General features: G+C 41.9%; 2 protein-coding genes across 9 annotated transcripts in view; one reads left to right on the top strand and one right to left on the bottom strand.

Annotated features, from left to right (window-relative positions):
* Positions 1–20,424, bottom strand: part of XPNPEP3 (X-prolyl aminopeptidase 3) — a 47,969-nt gene extending 27,545 nt beyond the window's left edge. For 2 of the 6 annotated variants that reach the window (XM_061639235.1, XM_061639232.1), the window contains exons 1-3: positions 19,639–19,903; positions 16,385–16,501; positions 969–1,367 (exon numbers count right to left, since the gene is read on the bottom strand). In XM_061639235.1, the coding sequence (XP_061495219.1) occupies positions 969–1,367; positions 16,385–16,501; positions 19,639–19,699 (577 nt within the window). In that variant the 5' untranslated portion in view covers positions 19,700–19,903. Of the gene's footprint in view, positions 1–968; positions 1,368–16,384; positions 16,502–19,638; positions 19,951–20,164 lie in introns of those variants that run through there. The other 4 variants (XM_061639234.1, XM_061639236.1, XM_061639231.1 and 1 more) reach the window with 4 other exon arrangements.
* Positions 19,835–26,139, top strand: part of ST13 (ST13 Hsp70 interacting protein) — a 41,487-nt gene continuing 35,182 nt past the window's right edge. The window contains exons 1-2 of one of the 3 annotated variants that reach the window (XM_061639239.1): positions 19,835–19,945; positions 23,107–23,188. In XM_061639239.1, the coding sequence (XP_061495223.1) occupies positions 23,108–23,188 (81 nt within the window). In that variant the 5' untranslated portion in view covers positions 19,835–19,945; position 23,107. Of the gene's footprint in view, positions 19,946–19,971; positions 20,634–23,106; positions 23,189–26,139 lie in introns of those variants that run through there. The other 2 variants (XM_061639238.1, XM_061639237.1) reach the window with 2 other exon arrangements.

Genomic DNA, 26,139 nt, shown 5'->3' with positions numbered 1-26,139 from the left:
TGATCAGATGAGACCAAGATAGAGCTTTCTGGCCAAAACTCAAAGTGTTATGTGCGGCGCAAACCCAACACTGCCCATGCCTCCAGACACACCATCCCTCTAGTGAAGTATGGTGGTGGCAGCATCATGCTATGGGGATGCTTCTCATCAGCAGGGACTGGGCATCTTGTTAAAATCGAAGGAAGAATGGATGGAGCAAAATACAAGGAAATACTGCAAGAGAATCTGCTTCAGTCCACTAAAAAACTGAAACTTGGAAGGAAATTCACTTTTCAGCAGGACAATGATTCCAAGCACAAGGCCAAAGCAACATTGGAGTGGCTCAAGAACAAAAAGGTGAATGTCTTACACTGGCCCAGTCAAAGTCCTCATCTTAATACCATTGAGAATCTGTGGTGCTCTTGGAAAAATGCAGTCCACAAGCGATGTCAAACCATCGTGAATGATGTGGAGTGAATCTGCCAAGAAGAATGGGCCAAAATCCCTCTGACACTGTGTGCAAAGCTGGTACATACCTACCCCAAAATACTTAAAGCTGTTATTGCAGCAAAAGGTGGCTCTACCAAATATTAATGTGTGGGGGTTGAATACTTATGCAAGCAACATGTTTCAGTTTTTTTATGTTTCTTACAAACATTTCCCAACATAAAACCAGTGTCACCTTACAATAATTGATTTTGAGTTTCCGTGTTTCAAAATAAAATATCATACAGAACGAAATTACAATGTACCATTTGTAATTCAGTAATATGAGAGCATTTGTCAGGGTTGTCTTACTTTTGCAAGGCACTGCAGCTTTCCTCAAATATTTTTAGGGCCGGGGGATTACAACCAAGTAGCTAGAAGCATATGGATTTGCTGCATGTTCATACTATGCCTTTCACCTTTGAGCAAACCGCCAAAAGGCTTTTTGTATACCCTGCTGAAACTCATACCACTTCACATCTCATGTCTGCTTTTCCCCTTACCTTTCAATTTAGCCACCAGATGTCTAAACTCCTCTATGGCATATGCTTCATCCACACCCGTGAGAGCCACTGCCCCATCGATGCCAGATCGTGGCCCATCCCATAGCTCTCTGCTTGGATCGCGCCGTGGGACAAACAGCAGAGCTTTGTGAGATGGCAAGGGTTTGCCAGGCACAGTCTGTAGTACTAAGATGCTGTCAGGCTCCTGGAACCCGCACAGATACAGGAAGTTAGTGTCCTGGTGGAAGGTGTATGGAATGTCATTGCTCATGTAGTAAGTGGGATTGGATAGCAGAATCACTGTGTGATCCATCCCTTGCACCTCTTTATGTATCTGAGACATCAATTTGTGCCTACGAAGAGCATATTCCACTTGCGACAACCCTGGTGTTACTTCTCCTGTGAATAAAAATCAAAATAACAATTCCTGTTTCAGAAACATGCTGCTAAACATCTATGCCATGCTGCAAACCTCTACGTTTCCTTCTCTAGCATGACACTGCTCCTCTCTGCCTACCCTACTTTTCACCTCACACCCCCTTTTCTGCTCATTGCTCTTCTTTTCCCTCCTCCAGAGTGGGCCACCTATGGCTCTCCAGCTGTTGTTGAACTCCAGCTCCCATTAGCCCCAGCCAGCATGGCCGATGGTCAGAGATTATGAGAGTTGTAGTCCAACAACATCTGGAGGGCCACAGGTTAGCTATCCCTGTCTGACTCCAATGTCTCCAAATGCTTTCCATATTTCTCTGTTGTATGTAAGGAAAAAGCTAAATTTTAAGTTAACTAACTTGAATTCTCAAGGCATTCCAGAAACTGATAGAAGAACATAAGAAGAGCCTTGCTCGATCAGGCCAATGGCCCATCTAGTCCAGCATCCTGTTCTCCCAGTGGCCACCAGATGCCCATGGGAAGCCCACAAGCAGAACCTGAGTGCAAGATCGCTCTCTCCTACAGGTTCCAGCAACTGGTGTTTGGAAGTATACCGCCTCCAACTATGGAGGCAGAGAATAGCCACTGTGGATAGTAGCCACTGATAGCCTTATCCTCCATAAATTTGTCTAATCTTATTTTAAAGCCATCCAAGGTGGTGACCATCGCTGCCTCTTGTGGGAACAAATTCCATAGTTTAACTATGTGCTATGTGAAGTACTTTCCTTTGTCCTGAATCCTCCAACATTCAGCTTCATTGGATGTCCATGAGTTCTAGTGTCATGAGGGAGAAAAACTTTTCTGTATCCACTTTCTTCATGTCATGCATAATTTTATACACTTCTATTGTGTCACTTTTTACTTGCCTTTTTTCTAAACTAAGCCCCAAATGCTGCAACCTTTCCCCTTGATCATATTGGCTGACCTTCTCTGAATATTTTCCAGCTGTACTTTATCTTTTTTGAGGTGAGGAGACCAGAACTGTACACAGTACTCCAAATGTGGCTGTAATATAGATTTGTATAATGCTATTATGATATTGGCAGTTTTATTTTCAATATCTTTCATAAGGATCCCTAGCATGGAATTTGCCTTTTTCACAGCTACTGCACACTGAGTCAACATCTTCATTGAGTTGTTCATTATAACCCCAAGGTATCATTCCTGGTCAGTCACCACCAGTTCAGATCCCACAAGTATAAATGTGAAACTAAGATTTTTTTTGCTCCAATATGCATAAATTTACATTTACACTGATTGCATTTGCCATTTTAATGCCCATTCATTTAGTTTGGAGAGATCCTTTTGGAGCTCTTCGCAATCCTTTTTGGTTTTAACAACCCTGAACAATTTAGTATCATCAGCAAACCTGGCCACCTCACTGCTCACCCTAACTCTAGATCATTTATGAACAAGTTGAAAAGCATAGGTCCCAATACCGATCCTTGAGCGACTCCACTTTCTACATCCCTTCTTTGGGAGAACTGCCCATTTTTTCCTACTGTCTGCTTCCTGTTTTCTAGCCAGTTCCTGATCTACAAGAGGGCCTCTTCTCTTATTCCATGACTGCTAAGCTTACTCAGAAGACTTTGGTGAGGTACTTTGCCGAAAGCTTTTTGAAAGTCCAAGTACACTATGTCCACTAGATCACCTCTGTCAATATGCTTGTTGACACTAGCAAAGAACTCTTACATTAGTGAGACAGGACTTATCCTTGCAGAAACCATACTAATTCTATTTCACCAAGGCTCATTCTTCTATATGCTTTATTTTATTGTAAATAATACTTTCTATGTTTTCCCAGGACAGATGTTAAGCTAACCTGCCTGTAATTTCTAGGATCCCATCTAGATCCCTTTTTAAACATTGGTGTTACACTGGCCACTTTCCAGTCCTTGAATATGGAGACAGATCTGAGGGACAAGTTACATATTTTTGTTAGAAGACCAACAAGTTCACATTTGAGTTCTTTGAGAACTCTTGGGTAGATGCCATCCAGACACAGCGATTTGTCAGTTTATATTTTGTCTATTAAACCTAGAACTTCCTCTCTCATCAACACTATTCGCCTTGGTTCTTCAGACTCCCTGTAAGTTCAGGCACAGGGATCAGCCCTATATCCTCCACTGTGAAGACAGATGCAAAGAATTCATTTAGCTTCTCTGCAATCTCCTTATCCTGCTTTAGCACACCTTTGACTTCCTTGTCATCCAAGGGTCCAACCGCCTCCTAGACAGTCTTCTGCTTTGAATGTATTTAAAGAATTTATAGTTGGTTTTTATGTTTTTAGCAATGTGCTCCTCAAATTATTTTTTAGAATTATTATCTTCTTGCATTTCTTTTGCTAGAGTTTGTGGTCCTTTTTATTCTCCTCATTTGGACAAGACTTCCATTTTTTAAAGGAAGCTTTCTTGCTTCTAATAGCTGGAATCCTCTTGGCCTTGGTGGTACCTTTCCTGCACTGTGGTATATACTGCAGTTGAGCTTTTAATATCGTGTTTTTAAACAGCTCGCAAGCATTTTGGAGTGATCTGACCCTCTGGACTTTGCCTTTCAACTTTCTTTTTACCAATCTCTTCATGTTTGGGAAGTTTCCTCTTTTGAAGTCAGAAGTGACAGTGTTGGATTTTCTTGGCCATTGGCCATTGACATATATTTTTAATTTAATAGCACTATGGTCACTGTTCCCAATTGGTTTGACAACACTTACATCTCGCACCAGGTCCAGGGTGCCACTGAAGATTAAGTCCAGGGTCACTGCCCCTCTGGTCAGTTCCAGGAACAACTCTTCTACAGCATAGTCATTTAGAGTATCTAGAAATGTTATGTCTTTATCGTGACCGGAACATATTTGTAGACAGTCTATGTCAGGTAGTTGAAGACATTCATTACTACAGTATTTCCTAGTTTGAATACGTCATTGATTTCATTTTTCATTTCAAGATCTCCCTGAGCATTTTGATCAGAGGGATGATAGAACATCCTCAGTACTAAATTACTCTTGGGGCCCAGTACCACCATCCACAGCAATTCTGTGGAAGAGTCTGTCTCTTTTGGAATTTCCAGCTTGCTGGATTCAATGCCCTCTTTCATATATAGAGCGACACCATCTCCGATATGTCCTTCCCTGTCCTTCTGATATAGTTTATATTGAGGGATAACTGTCCCACTGGTTTTCTCAGTTCCACCGGGTTTCCATTATGCTCACTATATCAATGCTGTCCTCTAAGACCAAGACTCAAGTTCTCCTATCTTGACTCAGAGGCTTCAACCATTAGTGTATAAACCCATATAGACACTTTCTTCAAATGTCTTTGGCCCTTTTGGTTTGGTCTATGGTACTTTGGCCTCCCTGAACTGCTATTTCATGATCCTGCACTCACAATGCCTAGTTCTAGGCCTACCCCATTTAAATTGTCATTATTTTTTATGTCTTTATCCCGGGAGGTGGGGGAGATTTGTTCCAAACAGGACCCTCCTCAGCTCCTCTCGGCTTTCCTCCCTCAATCAGTTTAAAAGCTGCTCTGCCATCTTTTTGATTTTAAGAGCCAGCAGTCTGCTTCCATCAGAGTTCAAGTGGGGTCCGTTCCTTCTGTACAGGTCCATCTTGTCCCAAAATGTTCTCCAGTGCCTAACAAATGCAAACATCTCCCAATACCATCACCTCATCCACAGCTGGTCCCCTGTGTGGAACCAGTAGCATTTCACAAAAAGCTATCTTGGAGATCCCAGCTTTCAGCATTCTACTTAGCAACCTAAATTTTGTTTCCAGGATCTCACAAGTGCATTTCCCCATGTCACTGGTGCCAACATGCACCATGACCACTGACTCCTCCTCAGCACTATCTAGATGACAGGCAACAGCCACAACCTTCACCTCTGGCAGGCAAAATCACCCTGCGGTCTGCAGACTCAAGCATGGAGAGCAGGTGATGATGGAGGAAGACGAAAACATGTAAACTTTAACCCATTTGAAATACTACACTTTTATAGCTTCTGGACATTGAACAGGCAACAATAGTGCTGGATGCCAGAAGAGATATTGCTCAACGAAAATTTCTCCAAGAAATACCAAGCTTCTAACAGTGAACAATAATGGATATTTTTAGTATTATCAACTATGTATCTAACAGCTCCAAGGAAAAATGGTCTTTCTCGAAACTGCAGATTTAATCTGTCAACCACATTTTATCTGCAAAGAATGCAAGGTACAGAAAACAAGAGTCTTTTAACAAAAGTGGACTGAAGAAACAAGAGCTGCGGATTGCACATGAGGTACATTCTTGGCATAATCTATGACCACAAACTGGCATTCAGTTATTCACTCATAAATTTTATTGAGAGAAGTGGGACATGTTATGTTACCGATGTCAGAATTATATCCTTAGGCTACAATCCTAAGCAAGCTTGCCTGGAAGGAATTCCCAGTGAAATCAATAGGAATTACTTCCAGATAAATATGGTAAGGATCATACTGTAAGCATTTTTAATTTTTTTTAAATAAATGTCTTTGCATAGTACATGCTTATGTTACCAGTCTCATATAAAGCTGTATTCAGACTTTTTTCTTTACAATATTTTAGGTTGACTCTAATGATTCCATGACTGGAGTTCTGCTCATGGAAAGGACACTCCCAACACCCACTAATGAAAGGGAGAAGGGAGGCAATTCCCCTATTCCCTTCCAGTCCCAGCACCACTCAAAATCTGTTCTGGAGGGCTGAAGGACCCTCCAGAATAGCATGGGAGGCGGTGAGGTAGAGATGGGTGAATGTGTCAACTTCAGTTTCTCTCAGTTCCACATCAATTTGTGATATCTATTTTAAAAAGTCCTCATGAAAATTTATTCTAATTTACATGTGATTAAATGCAATTTCCCTAACATACACATTGTGGCAGAGCAACGGGTCCCTAATACAATGCATTTTAATGTTATTTTCACTAATAACAACATTATTAGCTTTTACCCTAGTATTTGCATTTCTGTACAGGTTACTTGGCTGGAGAACTGCACTGCAAAATTTGGAGAACTGCAGATTTTGACAGATGGCTGTGTTTCCATTTGCGGGTTGTTTCAGAAAATGCAAATGACATAGGTTCACCTTTAAACATGAACTGAATCAAATTTCTCCCCCATCCTTAAGAGCAGATGAGAGGTGGAATCACCTTTCTCCCCTCCCTTATGATGAAGTGGTTAGAGTGCTGGAAGATCCGGGTTCAAATCCCCACTTGATCATGAAGCTCACTGGGTGACCTTGGACCAGTCACTAACTCTTAGCCTAATCTGCAAGCCCTGGACCGGTGCCTGGCCTCTGCGGTGGGCTGGTTGAGGGCCAATAAACTGACTCTCAATCCTAGCAAGATGGAGATGCTGTGGGTTGGTGGTTTCTGAATTTGGGTAATTGGTCAGTTGCCTGCTTTGGATGGGGTTGTACTCCCTCTGAAAGAGCAGGTCCGTCGTCTGGGGGTGCTCCTAGATCCATCTTTGTCGCTAGAGGCCCAGGTGACCTCTGTGGCTAGGAGTGCCTTTCACCAGCTTCAGATGGTAAGACAGCTGCGGCCGTTTCTGGACAGGGATAGCCTGACCACTGTTGTCCATGCACTGGTAACCTCCAGACTGGATTACTGTAATGTGCTCTATATGGGGCTACCCTTGAGGTTGGTCTGGAAGCTGCAGCTGGTGCAAAATGTGGCAGTGAGACTGCTCACTGGAACAGGTTATCGTCAACATGTCACTCCGCTACTGAAAGAATTGCACTGGCTACCTATTAGCTACTGGGCTAAGTTCAAGGTTCTAGTTTTGATGTATAAAGCCCTATACAGCTTGGGACCAGGATACCTGAAATACCGTCTTAAGAACATAAGAAGAGCCTGCTGGATCAGGCCAGTGGCCCATCTAGTCCAGCATCCTGTTCTCACAGTGGCCAACCAGGTGCCTGGGGGAAGCCCGCAAGCAGGACCCGAGTGCAAGAATACTCTCCCCTCCTGAGGCTTCTGGCAACTGGTTTTCAGAAGCATGCTGCCTCTGACTAGGGTGGCACAGCACAGCCATCACGGCTAGTAGCCATTGATAGCCCTGTCCTCCATGAATTTGTCTAATCTTCTTTTAAAGCCGTCCAAGCTGGTGGCCATTACTGCATCTTGTGGGAGCAAATTCCATAGTTTAACTATGCGCTGAGTAAAGAAGTACTTCCTTTTGTCTGTCCTGAATCTTCCAACATTCAGCTTCTTTGAATGTCCACGAGTTCTAGTATTATGAGAGAGGGAGAAGAACTTTTCTTTATCCACTTTCTCAATGCCATGCATAATTTTATACACTTCTATCATGTCTCCTCTGACCCGCCTTTTCTCTAAACTAAAAAGCCCCAAATGCTGCAACCTTTCCTCGTAAGGGAGTCGCTCCATCCCCTTGATCATTCTGGTTGCCCTCTTCTGAACCTTTTCCAACTCTATAATATCCTTTTTGAGATGAGGCGACCAGAACTGTACACAGTATTCCAAATGCGGCCGCACCATAGATTTATACAACGGCATTATGATATCGGCTGTTTTATTTTCAATACCTTTCCTAATTATCGCTAGCATGGAATTTGCCTTTTTCACAGCTGCCGCACACTGGGTCGACATTTTCATCGTGCTGTCCACTACAACCCCAAGGTCTCTCTCCTGGTCGGTCACCGCCAGTTCAGACCCCATGAGCGTATATGTGAAATTCAGATTTTTTGCTCCAATATGCATAATTTTACACTTGTTTATATTGAATTGCATTTGCCATTTTTCCGCCCATTCACTCAGTTTGGAGAGATCTTTTTGGAGCTCTTTGCAATCCCTTTTTGTTTTAACAACCCTGAACAATTTAGTGTCATCAGCAAACTTGGCCACTTCACTGCTCACTCCTAATTCTAGGTCATTAATGAACAAGTTGAAAAGTACAGGTCCCAATACCGATCCTTGAGGGACTCCACTTTCTACAGCCCTCCATTGGGAGAACTGTCCGTTGATTCCTACTCTCTGCTTTCTGCTTCTTAACCAATTCCTTATCCACAAGAGGACCTCTCCTCTTATTCCATGACTGCTAAGCTTCCTCAGAAGCCTTTGGTGAGGTACCTTGTCAAACGCTTTTTGAAAGTCTAAGTACACTATGTCCACTGGATCGCCTCTATCTATATGCTTGTTGACACTCTCAAAGAATTCTAATAGGTTACTGAGACAGGACTTTCCCTTGCAGAAGCCATGCTGGCTCTGCTTCAGCAAGGCTTGTTCTTCTATGTGCTTAGTTAATCTAGCTTTAATAATACTTTCTACCAGTTTTCCAGGGACAGAAGTTAAGCTAACTGGCCTGTAATTTCCGGGATCCCCTCTGGATCCCTTTTTGAAGATTGGCGTTACATTTGCCACTTTCCAGTCCTCAGGCATGGAGGAGGACCCGAGGGACAAGTTACATATTTTAGTTAGCAGATCAGCAATTTCACATTTGAATTCTTTGAGAACTCTCGGGTGGATGCCATCCGGGCCCGGTGATTTGTCAGTTTTTATATTGTCCATTAAGCCTAGAACTTCCTCTCTCGTTACCACTATTTGTCTCAGTTCCTCAGAATCCCTTCCTGCAAATGTTAGTTCAGGTTCAGGGATCTGCCCTATATCTTCCACTGTGAAGACAGATGCAAAGAATTCATTTAGCTTCTCTGCAATCTCCTTATCGTTCTTTAGTACACCTTTGACTCCCTTATCATCCAAGGGTCCAATCGCCTCCCTAGATGGTCTCCTGCTTTGAATGTATTTATAGAATTTTTTGTTGTTGGTTTTTATGTTCTTAGCAATGTGCTCCTCAAATTCTTTTTTAGCATCCCTTATTGTCTTCTTGCATTTCTTTTGCCAGACTTTGTGTTCTTTTTTATTTTCTTCATTCGGACAAGACTTCCATTTTCTGAAGGAAGACTTTTTGCCTCTAAGAGCTTCCTTGACTTTGCTCGTTAACCATGCTGGCATCTTCTTGGCCCTGGCGGTACCTTTTCTGATCTGCGGTATGCACTCCAGTTGAGCTTCTAATATAGTGTTTTTAAACAACTTCCAAGCATTTTCGAGTGATGTGACCCTCTGGACTTTGTTTTTCAGCTTTCTTTTTAACCAATCCCCTCATTTTTGTGAAGTTTCCTCTTTTGAAGTCAAATGTGACCGTGTTGGATTTTCTTGGCAATTGGCCATTTACATGTATGTTTAATTTAATAGCACTGTGGTCACTGCTCCCAATCGGTTCAACAACACTTACATCTCGCACCAGGTCCCGGTCCCCACTGAGGATTAAGTCCAGGGTTGCCGTCCCTCTGGTCGGTTCCATGACCAACTGGTCTAGGGAATAGTCATTTAGAATATCTAGAAACTTTGCTTCTTTGTCATGACTGGAACACATATGCGGCCAGTCTATGTCCGGGTAGTTGAAGTCACCCATTACTACCACATTTCCTAGTTTGGATGCTTCCTCAATTTCATATCTCATCTCAAGGTCTCCCTGAGCATTTTGATCAGGGGGACGATAGATCGTTCCCAGTATTAAGTCCCTCCTGGGGCATGGTATCACCACCCACAACGATTCTGTGGAGGAGTCTGCCTCTTTTGGGGTTTCGAGCTTGCTGGATTCAATGCCTTCTTTCACGTATAGAGCGACTCCGCCACCAATACGTCCTTCCCTGTCCTTCCGATATAGTTTATATCCAGGGATAACCGTATCCCACTGGTTTTCTCCATTCCACCAGGTCTCCGTTATGCTCAATATATCAATGCTCTCCTCTAAGACCAAGCACTCCAGTTCTCCCATCTTGGTTCGCAGGCTCCTAGCATTAGCGTACAGGTACTTGTAAGCAGTGTCTCTCTTCAAGTGTCTTTGGCACTTGTGGTTTGGCCTGTGGTAATTTTGCTCTTCTGAATTTATATCCTGTGCCCCTGCTCTCACAATGCCTACTTCTAGGCCTACCCCTTTTAAAATTTCATCATTTCTTTGGTTTTTATCCCAGGGGGGAGGTTTATTCCGAACCGGACCTTTCTCAGCTCCTGTCGGGTTTCCCCCCTCAGTCAGTTTAAAAGCTGCTCTGCTACCTTTTTAATTTTAAGTGCCAGCAGTCTGGTTCCATTCTGGTTCAAGTGGAGCCCGTCCCTTTTGTACAGGCCCGGCTTGTCCCAAAATGTTCCCCAGTGCCTAACAAATCCGAACCCTTCCACCCGACACCATCGCCTCATCCACGCATTGAGACTACAAAGCTGGGCCTGTCTGGCTGGTCTTGCATGTGGAACCGGTAGCACTTCAGAGAAAGCCATCTTGGAGGTCCTGGCTTTCAGCATCCTACCTAGCAACCTAAATTTTGCTTCCAGGACCTCACGGCTGCATTTCCCCATGTCGTTGGTGCCAACTTGCACCATGACCACTGACTCCTTCCCAGCACTGTCTACCAAACTATCTAAACGACAGGCGATATCCGCAACCTTCGCACCAGGCAGGCAAAACACCTTGCAGTCTACACGCCCATCACACACCCCACTGTCTATGTTCCTAATGATCGAATCACCCACTACAAGGATCCCTCCACCCCCTGGAGATATATCCTCGGCACGAGAGGATAGCTGCTCATCCCCCAAGGAATGGGTCCCTTCTAAGGGATCGTTTCCCTCTTCCTCAGCTGGATGCTCTCCTTCCCCGAGACCATCGTTCTCCATGATAGCAGGAGAGCTATCATCGCTGGAGTGGGACACAGCTATAACGTCCCTGAAGGCCTCCTCCACACACCTCTCTGCCTCTCTCAGCTTTTCCAGGTCTGCCACCTTGGCCTCAAGGAAATGAAGTCATTCCCGGAGAGCCAGGAGCTCATTGCACCGAGAGCACACCCACGACTGCTGTCCAACAGGCAGATAGTTGTACATGCTCCAGGCTGTGCAAAACACTGGAAAGCCCCCACACCCCTGCTGGCTTCTTACCTGCATAGTTTTGTTTGAGGTTTATTACGTCAATAGGTTGGAGACTGTGGTTTAGTTGAGGTCAGGGAACAGAAGGGCAGAGTGGGGGGCCCTGGCCTCCTCGCCCTGCTGCCGAACTCGCTCTGCTGCTTAACTCGCCTTGACGCTTTGTCAGCTGGGGCCTTGACGCTTCGTCAGCTGGGGCTCCCTCTAGCTCGTGGAGCAGGTATGTAAGTCTTATCCCTTACATACCCAGCCAATCACTGAGCTCTGCAGGTGAGGGCCTCCTGCAGATACCATCTTGTCAGGAGGTCTGTTCTGCACAACATAGGAAACAGACTTTTAGTGTAGTGGCACCTACCATTTGGAATTTCCTTCCCTTAAATATTAGACAGGCACCATCTCTGTTATCTTTTTGGCGCCCATTTTCCTCTTTCTTCCTCTTTCAACAAGTCTTCCTCTTTCAACAAGCCTTTTAAGTAGAGACCTTATCCCAGTCTGCATCTGTGTTGAAATAGCTTTTTAATATATTTTAAACCTTCTTTTTTAATGTTTTTAAAGCTTTAAAACTTTTTTTAAAGTTGCTTTGTTTTAATATGCTTTTAATGGTTGTTGTGTTTTAATATATTTTGAAGTCTGTTTTTATGATGTTTTAAAGTGTTTTAGTGCTTTTGTTTGCTGCCCTGGGATCCTACTGCGAGAAAGGGCAGGATATATATCAATCAAATAAATAAAATAATCTACCTTACAGGGCTGTTGTGGAGATAAAAAGGGGAAGGGGAGAACCTTGTATACCACTTGAGCTCCTTGGAGGAAAGGTGGAATAGAAACATAACCAAACAAAAACAGGTGCCTCCACCAGATCTAACCTATTATTATGGAATAACAAAGACTGAACAGTGTATGTTCCGAGGCAATATGGTAGTAAATTCCAGTTACTGGGGCAAAACAGTGAGAAAGAGCTGTTTCTTTTATGTCCTGGTTGGCAAGCACCTGGACAGTTACTGTGAGAAACATAAGGCTGGACTAGATGGCCCTGTGTTCTGATCCATCAGGGCTCCTCTTGCATTAGCATGGAAGAACAAGGTTTCAACTTTAACTCATTTTTACTTTAAAGCTAATTTTGCGGACAACTAATACATGCTTACCTGGAAATAAGTCCCACTGAACTCTGTAGGACTATACCTGAGTAGACAGGTATAGGATTGCACTGCAAGCGACATTTAGCATATCAAGCTTAGTTCTGTTATAGCTGGAAGACTTTGACAGAACAGGTGAATGATGGGAAGTTTCTCTGCAGTAAACACATTCCATTTTTATAGTAACAGTCATATTTTGGCCTAGTTTGCATATCGCTTTAAACTACAGCTAAACAACTATGGTTTAAAAGGTGCATGTGCAATATACTTGTGGGTAAAACTGCAGTCGCTTTGCTCCTCCACCCCCTCTTGCTGCTGCTGCCACACTGCCTAAAGCTAAGCCATGCTTTAACTTAACATTATGTTTGAATCTAGGCTCATGATTTGTCTCTTTCTAAACAAACCAACAGCTGTAACCAGCTTTGTTCTTGGCTTACCACTCATGGTTTGTTTTGGGGAAACAAACTACGGGCCTTGAATTGGACATAACTTGAGGGCAAGGCATGGTTTAGGTACTGGCAGCACGGCAGCAGGTAAGAGTGAAGGAGGAGCGCAGTGTTGCAGCCCCGTGTACGAGCCCACTGTGTGTTCACCTTAACCACAGTTAAGGTTTTGTAGTTTAAAGTGATGTGTGAACCAGCCCATAGTAATGTAATTTTAACTGTTTAGTACAAAGGCAGGATACAAAAATAATACAAAAATAGCCATACAGAAAAGAAGCATTCCTAAGCACTATTACTCAGGAGACACTAATTTGACTGAACTCACTGGGACTTAAATGTGCATGACAACAGGATAATGTTTGGAGAGAGATAGATAAATAAAGGGGCTTGGGATAAAGGGAAAGGATTGCCAGTTTTGGTAGAAAGCATGATTGACCTATTATGAAATTCCAGAGCTTGGAAAAGTTACTTTTTTGAACTACAACTCCTATCAGCCCAATCCAGTGGCTATGCTGGCTGGGGCTGATGGGAGTTGTAGTTCAAAAAAGTAACTTTTCCAAGGCTGAATGATTCCTTCCCTTTTCTAATAAGAACAAAACCTGTTGCTAGCTATACAGTTAATTGCTGGCCTGGGCCTAATTTACAAATGCAAATAGAGATATTTATTTATTTCTAAATGTTTTTTCTCACGCTTCTATTAAAAGACAATCAGAACAGCTAACAGTTAAAACAGCAGTAAATAAAATATAAAAAACCCTTAGATTAAAAAATAGCACAACCAAGCACATCAAAACACATCAGTAAAAGGAGTCAAAGGCCCACTGGAATAAAACTGTCTTCCCTGACCACCTGAAGACCAGTGAAGATGGACCCAGACTGATCTCCCAATATAAAGGAGGGTATTGCCACTTGATGGGATAACTTCCATAACTGGAATACAGCAATTGAAGGATATAATGTGTTTAAAAAGAACAGAAAGAATAGAATGGGAGATGGAGTCGCGCTATATGTTAATATATATCCCTGCAAAGAAATACAGGAGGATGAGCTTGATAGCTCCACAAGAGTATCTGGATTAAGATAAATGGGGCAAGGAATAAAAGGAACATGGTGGTTGGAGTCTACTACTGACCACCCAATCAAGAAGAAGACAAGGATGAAACTTTCGAAAAGCAAATTGCCAATGTTTCAAGGAGGCATGATGAATGGAGGACTTCAATTACCCCGATATCTGTTGGGAGACAAATTCTGCCAAACATGGCCCCTCCAAGAAATTTCTGACTTGTGTTGGAGATAACTTTTTCCTACAGAAAGTAGAGGAAGCAACTAGAGGATCAGCTATCCTTGACTTGATTCTAACCAAGAGAGATGACTTGGTGGATGAAGTGGCAGTTACGGGAATTCTGGGGGAAAGTGACCATGCTATACTTGAGTTCCTGATTTTAAAGAAAGCAAAAGCTGAGAGTAGCCATATGCATACCCTAGATTTCAGGAAAGCCAATTCTAATAAACTCAGAAAAATGGTAAGTAAGGCTCCATGGCAAGTGACCCTAAATGAGAAAAGGAATCCAAGATGGGTGGGAGTTTCTAAAAAAAGGAAATTCTAAAGGCACAATGGCAAACAATTCCATCAAGGAAAAAAAGGGAAGCCAGCAGAAGAAGCCAGTGTGACTTCACAAAAAGCTTAGAGATGACCTGAAAACAAAAAAGGACACATACAGGAAGTGGAAGAAAGGCCAGGCCACAAAGGAAGACTAGTAGCATGAAACTGCAGGGATGGCATCAGGAAAGCTAAAGCTGAGAATAACCCTGAGGTTAGCGAGAAATGCCAAAGGCAACAAAAACTTTTCTTCAGGTACACCTATAGTAAAAGACAGAGAAAAGAAATTGTGGTACAGGTGGCAAAATAACAGATGACAAAGAAAAGGTAGAAGTGCTCAGTTCCTACTTTGGCTCATTCTTTTCCCAAAAGAGGGTCTATGATCCTCCCGGGAAACATGAAGTTGAAGGGGCAGGATTGCAGCTTGAGATTGATAGACAAATGGACAAGGAATACCTAATCACATTGAACAAGTTCAAATCTACAGGGCCCAATAAAATGCATCCTAGAGTACTGAAGGAACTGGCTGAAGAACTTTTGGAACCACTGTCTATTATCTTTGTGAAATTGTGGAGGATGGGTGAAGTGCTGGCTGACTGGAGGAAGGCTAATGTTGTCCCTATCTCCAAAAAGGGCAAAAGGAGGAACCTGGAAACTACAGACCAGTCAGCCTGACATTGATCCCTGGGAAAATTCTGGAGTGTATTATAAAGCAGTCAGTCTGTATGCTCCTTGAAAACAACAGTGATTACTAGAAGCCAATATGGATTTGTTAAGAACAAATCCTGCCAGACTAATCTTGTTTAAGAAGGATGCAGACAAATTGGAACAGGTTCAGAGGAGGCAATGAGGATGGACTGGAAACAAAGCCTTATGAGGAGAGACTGAAAGAACTGGGCATGATTAGTCTTGAGAAAAGAAGACTGAGAGGAGATATGATAGCACTCTTCAAGTACTGAAAGGCTGTCACACAGAGGAGGGCCAGGATTGTCACAGAGTGCAGGACACAGAACAAAGGGCTCAAGTTGCAGGAAGCGAGATTTCAACTGAACATCAAGAAATACTTTCTAACTGTTGGAGCAGTATGACAGTGCAACCAATGACCTAGGGAGGTGGTGGGCTCTCCAACACTGGAGGCATTCAAGAGGCAGCTGGACAGCCACCAGTCAGGCATACTTTAATTTGGATTCCTGCACTGAGCAGGGGCTGGACTCAATGGCCTTATAGGCCCCTTCCAACTCTATGATTCTATTCCAAAGTCTTGGTGCTGTGAGAAGTGGCTCTGCCCCTCATGTCCACCTGCTGGAACTCTTAAAGTAGGAAAACACGGAATGGGGGCTTCAACATGGATCCCAGCATTAGGTTAAGTTCTTATGAAAAGAGAAATTTCTAATTATTGGCAAAACTACTGTGGCATTTTTCCGCTGCTGTAGTAACGGAAATTATTGCTGGCCATACTTCCAATCACCTTGTTTACATGTTACTTTTGTTTACAGAAGCACATACCTTCCATTTCCCCACTTTATACTATGATGCTTTAAGGCTTTTGTTGTATTGATCCCTGTTTTGTTTTTTACTGTGATGATCTATGATTTTAAGAAATAAATTTTGATTGAGAAATCCATGCCCAGGGATAATTTTAGGAAATGCTTTCTGAATGTGAATTCCACTAAGGATGTGCAATCTGCTTCTTCATGTTGTTTCTTCAGAGCAAAATAGAAATAATTGGATTATGCAAGTTACAAACCAGTGTCCATGGCAGCTATCCTAGGCAAACTTGCCTAGGAGTAAGTCCCATTGAATACAGTGGTCCCTATCTCTGTGTAAAGATGCTTAGGGCTGTATTGTAATGATCCTTACCTGGTTTGAGAAGATGTGGGTGTGTGAAAGGGCTAGGTTGGCCTAAGTACCGGTTTGGAATCTTCCTCTGCTGAACAGGCTGGATGGACAATTTCCGGAAGAAACAGAACTTGCAGCCTAAAAGAAAACAGTTGCATTGTGTCAAGCTGAAAGACTTTTCCCCTTCTAGCTATAATACAACCAAGTCACATACCTGCCATTCTAAGCACTATTCATCTCACTTTGTTTCCCAAGATAAATCTCTACTTAACATTTCAATTTCTATGTGGAATAACTTGCAGTACAAGTCTACTCAGAAGTAAGCCCTACTGAGTTCAATAGCAGTAACTTCCAGGTAAGTGAGTACAGGACTGCAGCAGCCTTAAAGTTAAAAATTTGTGCTTTGGCTTTAACAAAACAATGTATGAAAGCTTAAAAAACAGTTATGGGTGGGAGATATAAAAGGACTGAAATGTTTAATTTACTTACAAATGTGACAGCAAGGCATTGCACAAAGTCTCACCTTTATTCAGAAAGGACAAAACAGTTAAGATTTTTTTTCTGTCCTCAGCATTTATTTCAATCACGAAGACTGTAAATACCTTGGCAGTGGCATTTATTGTGCTACCATTTACATGTAAGATTGCCAGATATTCTTCTGCAACAAGGGTGGTGGAATCTGTGGTTCTCCAAATGTTGCTGCTCTCCAACTGCCATAAGCCCCAGTCAGTATGGCCAATGGTCAGGGAAGCTGGGAGTTGTAGTCCAGCAACATCTGGAGGGCCGCAGGTTTCCCACCCTGCTCTACAATATAACTATAATATTTACCAATGACTGATGAGGAACTAGAGTTAGCCATTCCACAGAATGGAAAGTTGCATATTTTAGTGATGCTCCTGTTAATAACCATCCTTCCAAAACTATACAATGAGATTAGATTAAGGAGGGTAAGAATGTAACTCTGTATTAGCAGTTGCATTCTTGCATTCTTGTTATCTCTTCCTGTGCAGCACCACATTTTTAATATTTGTTTTATAAGGACACTATCCTAACTCCCCCTCGCCTGCAAATGTAATGCTTATGTTTCTCCTCCTTTGAATGGGGGACGACCACATGACACTAACACATTTCCCAGTCCAATTCTTAAAGCAGTCTAGTACCAACATAGACCGTTTATTGATATGAACTCAGAATCTGCCAAGAATATTTTGAAAATCAGACTTATTTGAGGGGAGAAATCAAATTATTTCATTTCAAGTGCCAAAATATTGCATTGGAATAACCTGCTATAATCACAGAAGTTGGTAAACTAGTAACTATATAAAATTGCAGTTATACTTCACTACAGACCAGGAGTACAATCTTGAGAAATTTAGTAGTAACTAAGGCTGCAATCCTATGCACTTAGTCACATAATCCACTGAATTAAGTTGGGTTGAGTGTGCCAAACTCTGCATAGGACTACAGCTATGCAATCTAATCTCTGGATAGGTTCAGGCTATCCTATACAAATGTCCTCAGGAGCAAGCCCAATTGAAAACACAAGTAAATATGCATGAGATTAGGCTACATACCTCACTGATATCAATGGAAAATACAGTTAGACTTGTCTACTAGACAAATGTCTCATTTTCAGTGGGAATCACCTAATTACTACTCCTAATAAATTTGCTCAGGGATGCACCTTTTCAGTTTTGTATTATCTGTTTTCTCAGAAGTTCAATAGGACATAGTCAAAAGTAAGCGCCATATTTAAAATAAGACCGCTCACATTTTTTACCAAGAAATAAATCCCAGGAAAATGTAACAGGCCTGGTGTCAAGGAAACATGCATAGAATTGTAACCTTAACTATTTCTTTATACATTTTGCAGCCTGACCCTAAACAGGTGCACTCAAGTGCAAATACCACTGAATTCCAAAGGGTCTACTTCCTAGAAAGGGTGTGTCACTCAGAAGTCCCAATAAATCCAATAGAACTTAACTCTGGCATGTGTGCATAGGATTACAGCCTCATTTTATGTGGAGTTGGACATGTAACCCTACTGATTTCAGTGAGGTTACGTATATCTCATGCTACTTAGAATCTAGCAATCCAGAGATTTTGGATTCTCTATGTTACACCCTAAACTAGCAATTAACACATAACAAAACATTTAAAAATAAAGTTCATTTTCCTTTTAGTCCTCATTTAAACTCTGATGTCAAAAGATGTAACAATTTTGTAGGTTGCAGGTTTTCCATAAAGGAAGCCACAGACCTGAACTTACAAGATCTGAACTGGGTGGTTCATGACAGATGTACTGGAGGTCGCTGATTCACAGGGTCACCATAAGTCGTAATTGACTTGAAGGCACATAACAACAACAATTCAATTAAAAGTCCTGTAACATAGGAGTATATACGTTCTTTTAATTTGAATTGTGTAACTTATTCCTTCAAAGGTTGATCTGGAAGCATAATCTTACTATTACAAAATAATTTTTCCAATTCAACAATTCACAAAAAAATAAACAAAAGACTTTGCATCAATAGATATTTTTATTTGCTTTTATTAACTGCACAAAAATATTACAGAGCAAACATAAAATGGAAGAGCCAAAATGTTTAAAATTTACTGATTACCTTAATTTGCTGAAAGCTATGGAAATTCAAATCCTTTCAAAAAACAAAAGTTTGAATTATTTTAAGTATGTGAGAAATGATGCTATGTAGTTTCAAAAACCGCACAAAAATCCAGCCAAATTTAAAAGCACCTTTAAGTCTCACTAGTTTCCATGGGGAAGTGTTACTTTTCCCATTGAAATCAATGGGACTTAAATTAGTTTCACTTATCTAATTCATGGCCGCAAATGAGTTACTATGGTTTTCAAAACACACAGAAAGTTCTATTACATATCTTGGTTCAATTTGAGATTTAAATGTACTGTATTCTGTGAAAAACATGTCCTCTTTTATGACCTCAGAAGTTTTAGCGACCCTAAACATGCCAGAACCTTATCCTTAGTCTTTACATGAAGTCTTCCGATTAGCCTTCCGATTAGAAAACATCGTTTTCTGAGATTTTGTGATACATCATAGAAATGAAATGTATATTTAACGGGATTAATAACTTAGCTACATGCACAGGGTACCGTTGTACATTGGAGAAACTGAGAAAGTGAAGAACAGGTATCTAATGTACACACATAGTGGAGGTGAGTGCCTACCACATGAAACTTCCTCCCTCCCCACAGCTAAGGAAGCTCGTATTCAGAAGGAAAGAAAGTCTCTGACCTGAAAAGCTGCACATGCCCCTTACAGGTTGGATAAGTCTCTGTGCTGGGAACCACACCATGGCTGAACCCCCCTACCTGCAAAGCCAAACACCCACCACTACAGGGCGATCTCTAAAGAAAAGCCAACTTCCCTCCTACTCTCTGCCCCAAGACCCCGCTCCCTAGTAGTATATCAGCCTACACCAAGCTCAAACAGACCACTTGCACGTTTAGAGGACCTTGTCTGCACTAAGTCGAAGCTTGATGGCGTCATTACTCCCATTTCAACTGGAGATTGTCTTTTGCTTCTAATCTTCCGGGAGTATGTACGTAGACGGTTGTTAAGTTTATTTTTTCTTTAGGTGACCAAATAAAACGCCTGCTTTTTAAAGCGCCCTCCTCCCAATAAAATGCTCAGAAAGCGGCTTTAGGTTCAGTTATTTTCCTCAGCGAGCGAAGTAGCTCTTTTTTGTTGTCTAAGTGAATATGTGAGTATAGTGGTGGTACAGAGACAATGAAGATAGGCAATTTCTTGGGCGACTTACGTTTCATTTCTAGAAAATTCTAGTCCCCCGCGCCCGAGACTGGGGGCCACGGGGGTAGACTGTGAGGGAAGAGTAGGAGGAGTCTCTCGGGTGTGGGCAAAGGGGAAGGCCAGCGCGGCGGGAGAGGCAGCCGCGAGCGAAAGCTGACAAGGGGGCGGGGCAGGAGCGCGCGCGCGAGAGGCGATGAACTGAACTAAACTACGCGTGACAGACAGCGGGACCCCGAGCGAGCAAGAGGTCGAGTGGCTGGGAACTTTCGTTACTCCCCTTGGAGGGAAGCTCCGGTGGTAACAGCTACCACAGTAGCGACAAGCGGTGCGGTTGTGGTGAGGGAACGCGGGGGTAAAACGCAGCGAACTATGGACCTACGGAAACTGAACGAGCTCCGGGCCTTCGTGAAACTCTGCAAGGAGAATCCGGCCGTCCTGCACACTGAGGAGTTGCACTTCTTCCGCGAGTGGGTGGAGGGGTGAGTAAGCGTGAGGTCCCGCCTCCCACCCTTCTTTTCGGTAGGGTTTGTGGGAGCTGCTGTTTGTGGGGAAGCTTGACTCAGGCCACCTTTATTTAAGAGGTCGGGGTGCGTTTTCCTCCCTTGCTGGACAGCTAGAGCAAAATTTGAAAAACTAGGAGCGTTTGGAGTTGTAGGGACTTCTACGGTCCTGGGAAGATGAGTTCCCCCCTGCAATAAGGGATATTTATGAGCCGTACTTTGTCAGGTTGCTTGCTTTGTTTTGTTTCTTCAATCCTTTCCCCCGAATCCGAGGCCATTTGGGGGATGTATTGTCGAATTTCAGGATGGAAGGCCTAGTTGTGTCTTTGGAAACCTGTTCTCTCGTCCAGTTACTCCACTCTGCCTCTTCCCTTTCTCGTCTAGGAAGATTTTCAGGCTGTTAAAATTAACTTGTGTTCTTTAATCTCCCTAGTCTTGGGACCACATAGAATATGAACATTTTTCCTACACAGAAAGCACTCTTGTGTATTTGGGGAAAGGATAAGAAAATACTACTAAATCATTAGGTGCGATGATTGCTCACGTGTTGCACTTTCTTTATCTCTCTTGTACGTGTGAGGCTGGGATATTGTTGCCAGGTACTACACCAGAGCACATTCACACAGGGAAACGCACGTATTATTATCCATATAACAAGCACACTCTTGCCCATGCTTTTCTTCCCCCTTGGAAATTCCTTCTCCACTGGAAAAGCATATTTTCGAAGTAGCCTTGAACTTTGAGTTGCTTAAGATTTTTTCATTGTGTGGAAAAAAGACTGTGTTTATCAAACCACTTATTGCAAAGTGCGTAGCACAAGCCACATTACAAGCAGTTTGGATTGTGCCAGTGTATGTCATTGGGCTTAGATTGAGTAGCTAATTTATGTCAGGCTAGGGGAGACAGAGCTTCTTCCATATTGTTGTAAACATGATTAAACACTTAATTGGATTATTTATTTAAATCTGTACAATGGCGAAATTGGCTGTTAAAAATTTCCAGATTGTTCTCTTAATATCCCTTCAAGATTTCAGACCCTGCTTGAAAGCAATCGGTGTTACATTGCCAAAAATGCCATTTATGCAACCCAACACCATGCTAAATAAATTAAAAACCATTATGATGTCCTGTTTCATAGCCCAGAAAAAAAGTCAAGTAATAATGCCAATGATTCTGTGAAGAAAAGCAATCAAGCTTTAGCTTCTAGAGACCTTAATGTATAGTTCCATTGCATTTCATAGTGTGAAGTGTAGCAATAGCTGTGGTGTGGAGGAGGAATGTAGAAAAAACTATAGCTGATGTTGCTTCAGGATGGTTCTGACTGCAGCTGTGTTACTCAGTGGTGTGATCTAAGGTTTTCTGCAGGAGTGGGTGGAAGACCTCAGTTATTTGAGATCTCTTGCTCGCTTTCTGGCTGTGTGAAACAGTTTTCATTTTGAATCTACTATTTGTTGAATAGTACAGTCTTCCAGAATTAGTGTGAGGCTGTAAATAAAATAGGATGACCATATAATAGGAAGAGTCTCATTTGGTGGCTACTCTTCTGGGATCCTCCCCTTGTAACAAAAGTTTTGTTCAAGGTAAATTTTATTTCAGTTAGATTTAGCCTTTAGTGTTCTTCCTAGAGAAGTGTGTTACAGTTGTTCTATAACAAGACACAGAGAAGAGTGTTTTTGGAAAGTGCAGCGGGGAATATAACTCCATGAATTTATTAAAGCAGCAAGTGTGATTCCCCATTACCTTTTGCTGTACATTCTAGGGCAACCAGTTGTGATGTAAACCATGTGCTTTAGGAATAAGCTTCAGAAGTATAGAATTAAAAACAGAACAGTTTGAGAGTCGACAATCCTTGCTGTAGGAAAGTTACTATCGTTATTCTGCATCCCACATCCCTCTACAGAGAGAAAGTTTTTTTTCACTGTTAATGTATTATTTTTATTTAAATTTATTACCTACCCTTCACCCACAGGTCCCAAGGCAGGTTACAACAATTTTTTAAAAACATTGAAAACAGCCTGAAATCACTCAAAAAATGTATATTGCACTTGTGTTCTTTCTGTACTTCACAGCTCTTAACATGAAGAAATGTTTGGGTAAAAATCGAGTGCTTTGTTCAGGAAAATCCCCCTAATATTGTGGAATTATGGTATTCACAGTCTGCTTGATCTTCCACTGCCATTTTTCATGCTTCCTAACTTTATACCTAAGGGGTTCCAGCTATTTTAAAAAGTTGGAAGAACTCTACCCTAATAACTTAAAACTGTGTTGAATCATTCCTGAGTAGCAATTCAGAAAACCAAATAGGACCGATTTCAAGGTAATAGAATTTCTGTTCAGCTATTCCTTTTCACTTCAAGGTGTTAACTAGTTAACGATTTATACTGTTGCCTTTGTCTTAAGCCAAACACTGTCAAACTCTGGATCTCACTGAATTTTTTATTTTTATTGCAAGTATGGGAGGTACGATACCACCGGCTCCATGCAACACCTCTGCGGAAGGAGCTGCGGAAGGAGCTGCGGAAGGAGCTCATGAGGTAAGAGAGAGGAGCGTGGTGAAATTATGGCTTAAGAGGTCTCATAGATGCTATATTATAAATAATACAAGGTTGCATCTACGTGCATTATAGATGGGTGTGTGTCCTGCTTCATGTGTCAGTGAGATCATTAGGAATTATTCAAGCCCTTTTTATAGATATCCCAAGATTCATGTTAGATACTGTATCCTTGGTTGTTTCCATGACTGTCAGGTCTGTGAGGCTTCTGTCCATGAAGGGCCATTAATCTGTGGGGGGAAATCAGTTGGATGCCAGCACCAAAAGTGGTTAGACCTGGAGCCAATTTTTGAATGACTATTCAATATTCTAAACAGCAAAAGCAATAGTATGTTAATTTTATTCCATGTAATGTAAACAAGCTAAAACAATTAACTTTGAAACAAAGGGAAGTATACAGTGCTAAACTGAGTAAACTATCCAGTTGTGCTAGCTAGCAGGCTGTGGGAATCCTCAAACAGAGGTTGTATATATGTTTATTCAGCATTAAATCAGGTAAAGGAGTGCTGTTAGGTTTCAGCCAGGGAACTTTGAGTGAAAGGAATAGTATAGCAGCAGTGATCTGGGTAATGTAAAGCCGAAACACCAGTTTCTGGAACCAAGCATTGGAAAAGGCCTATATGCATGTATGCCTTCAATAGGTGTCAAAGTATCAATATTGCCAGCCTCTGCCTGAGCTGAAATGGGGAACTGGTCTTTCTGTCGTTATTTGGAAGTGTATGTGCATGCTAACTAATGGTTATTGTATTGTTTGCTTTTAATCATTGTAAGCAGGAGGAGAGGGATAAAAATATTCCGATAAAATAAAATGCATTGTACACCTTTGACTGATTCTCTAATGCTAATGTGGCAACCAGGTGCAGGCGGGGCAAATGGGGAAGGGAAAGGGATGGTGTCTCTTTAAACGGGGTGCCTCAGTGGTTCAATTATAGAACAACCAAATGAAAGTACTTCTTCACACAGTACATGGAATTCACTCCCACGGGAGGCAGTGATTTCTGCCAACTTGGATGGCTTTAAAAGAGAGACGAATACATGGAGGATAAGGCTATCAATGGTTACTAGCCAAGATGATTATGCTGTATCTCCATGGTTAGAGAGAGCATGCTGTTGCTCTCAGGTCCTGCTTGCAAGCTTCCCATAAGCATCTGGTTGTCTACTGTGAGAACAGGATGCTAGACTACATGGGCCATTGGCCTGATTCAGCAGGCTTTAAGTTCTTAATATAATGTCCTGTGTGGCAGGCTCATAGGGATGGGGGGGGGGAGAAGAAGAAGAATAGGGCCTCAGTGAAGCCTTTTGCTGGACGCTTGCTGCTTACACGAGCTACACATTGCATCCATACAAGCAGAGGGACCCAAATAGCATATGTGCATCTATGACCCACCCGGCTATAGAGTCATAGGTCAGCTAAGGTGGGGGCAGGATAGGAGCAGGAGAGCTTGCACGTGACATATACTTGCACACTCTTGCTTATTTGCCAACAAAGAAAATTGAGCAGCACATTCCTTCATGTGGGTGTATCCCTATGTGCATGCTCTTGTCTTGTGTGTTGTGTTGTCCGCCACTGGTTTGCAGGAAGTGTAGACCCTAGAGAGCAGATTGACACCGTAGGCCAGATGTAATTGGGCTGGGGGTTCCCCATCTGAGCTCTAATAGCATGTTTAGCATACCATGCAAACAAGGTATAAAAGCCAGGTTGGCCTCCATGAGGCACAGCATTTTCTGTTGTTACGTTTTACCATGGGAGGCCTGTGGCTCCCTCTCTGTTGTCATTCTGGAAGCTGATTAAGACCTTTCTTTTCTGTTGTTTCAGAAGTAGATTCTGCCGATCTGTTTTTTTTCTCCCTCCTTTGGAGTTTCCTTATTGTATTTTTCTTTTGTATTTTTGTCTAATTTTTTTATCATTGCTACAGTTTTATGTTGGTCACTGCTTTGGAAATACATTTTTTGGAAATTAATATTTTTTTAATTTGATGAAACAATTAGTTCCTAGCAGCGTGAATTGCTTGAAAGGGAAATTATGTGCTGTTAGCAGAACCACACAAACAAGCCTTTACACAGGCACCCCTGGAAACTATCATTGAGGTAACAGTATAGAGGTTGAAATAAATACAGGTTGCTGTTCTTTCTGCAGGCTTCTGATGCAGATCAAGTGTCTTAGTAAAAAATAAAATTGTAAGATTCCTGTTAGTAATAACATATGAGACTAGTTGTGCAAATAATAGGAATTGGAAAGAAATAGTTTAGGGTTAAGTTCCTTGTCCTCTTGGAGGTATTAGATTTTATGGCGTCCTTACAATGAGCTCAGAGTCTTACAACTACACTCTATGATGGGTCGAGCTAAAAGATGGTGATCTGCTCAGATCACCCAGTGACCTTCGTAGTTGAGCAGGGGTTTGACTCAAGCATTTGAGTATGACTTAAAGCCCAGTTTTATATACATGTTGTAGTAACTTCTTCCAGTCTATATTTCCCAAGTATTTTTTTAGATTAGCGCTATGTGATATTAGACCAAAGACTTTGCTGCAGTCTATGTAACACTTGTCCACTAAACTACAGAAGTAAAAAAGGAAGCCATGTTGGTATGGCATGATTTGTTCATAAATGCAGGTTACTAGTAAGCTTTTAACTAGTAAACCCATCTCTAAACCACTGCTGCTATGCTATCTTCCTCCATATTCTTGCTTATTGTGTACTAACCTATCTTTCTGATTTATTATTTATCTATTTAATTTGTGTCCCCATCCTTCCAGCAGGAGCCCAGGGCGGCAAACAAAGCACTAAAACACTTTAAAACATCATAAAAACAGATCTTAAAATACATTAAAACAAAACAACATTAAAAACATTTTTAAAAAAAGAACTTTGAAAAAGGGTTAAAAACATTATTAAAAAACATATTAAACAATTCTGACACAGATGCAGACTGG

This window comes from Rhineura floridana, chromosome 8 (assembly GCF_030035675.1).
Source record: "Rhineura floridana isolate rRhiFlo1 chromosome 8, rRhiFlo1.hap2, whole genome shotgun sequence".
NCBI classification, from domain to species: Eukaryota; Metazoa; Chordata; class Lepidosauria; order Squamata; family Rhineuridae; genus Rhineura; species Rhineura floridana.
This window is presented reverse-complemented; position numbering and strand designations above follow the sequence as displayed.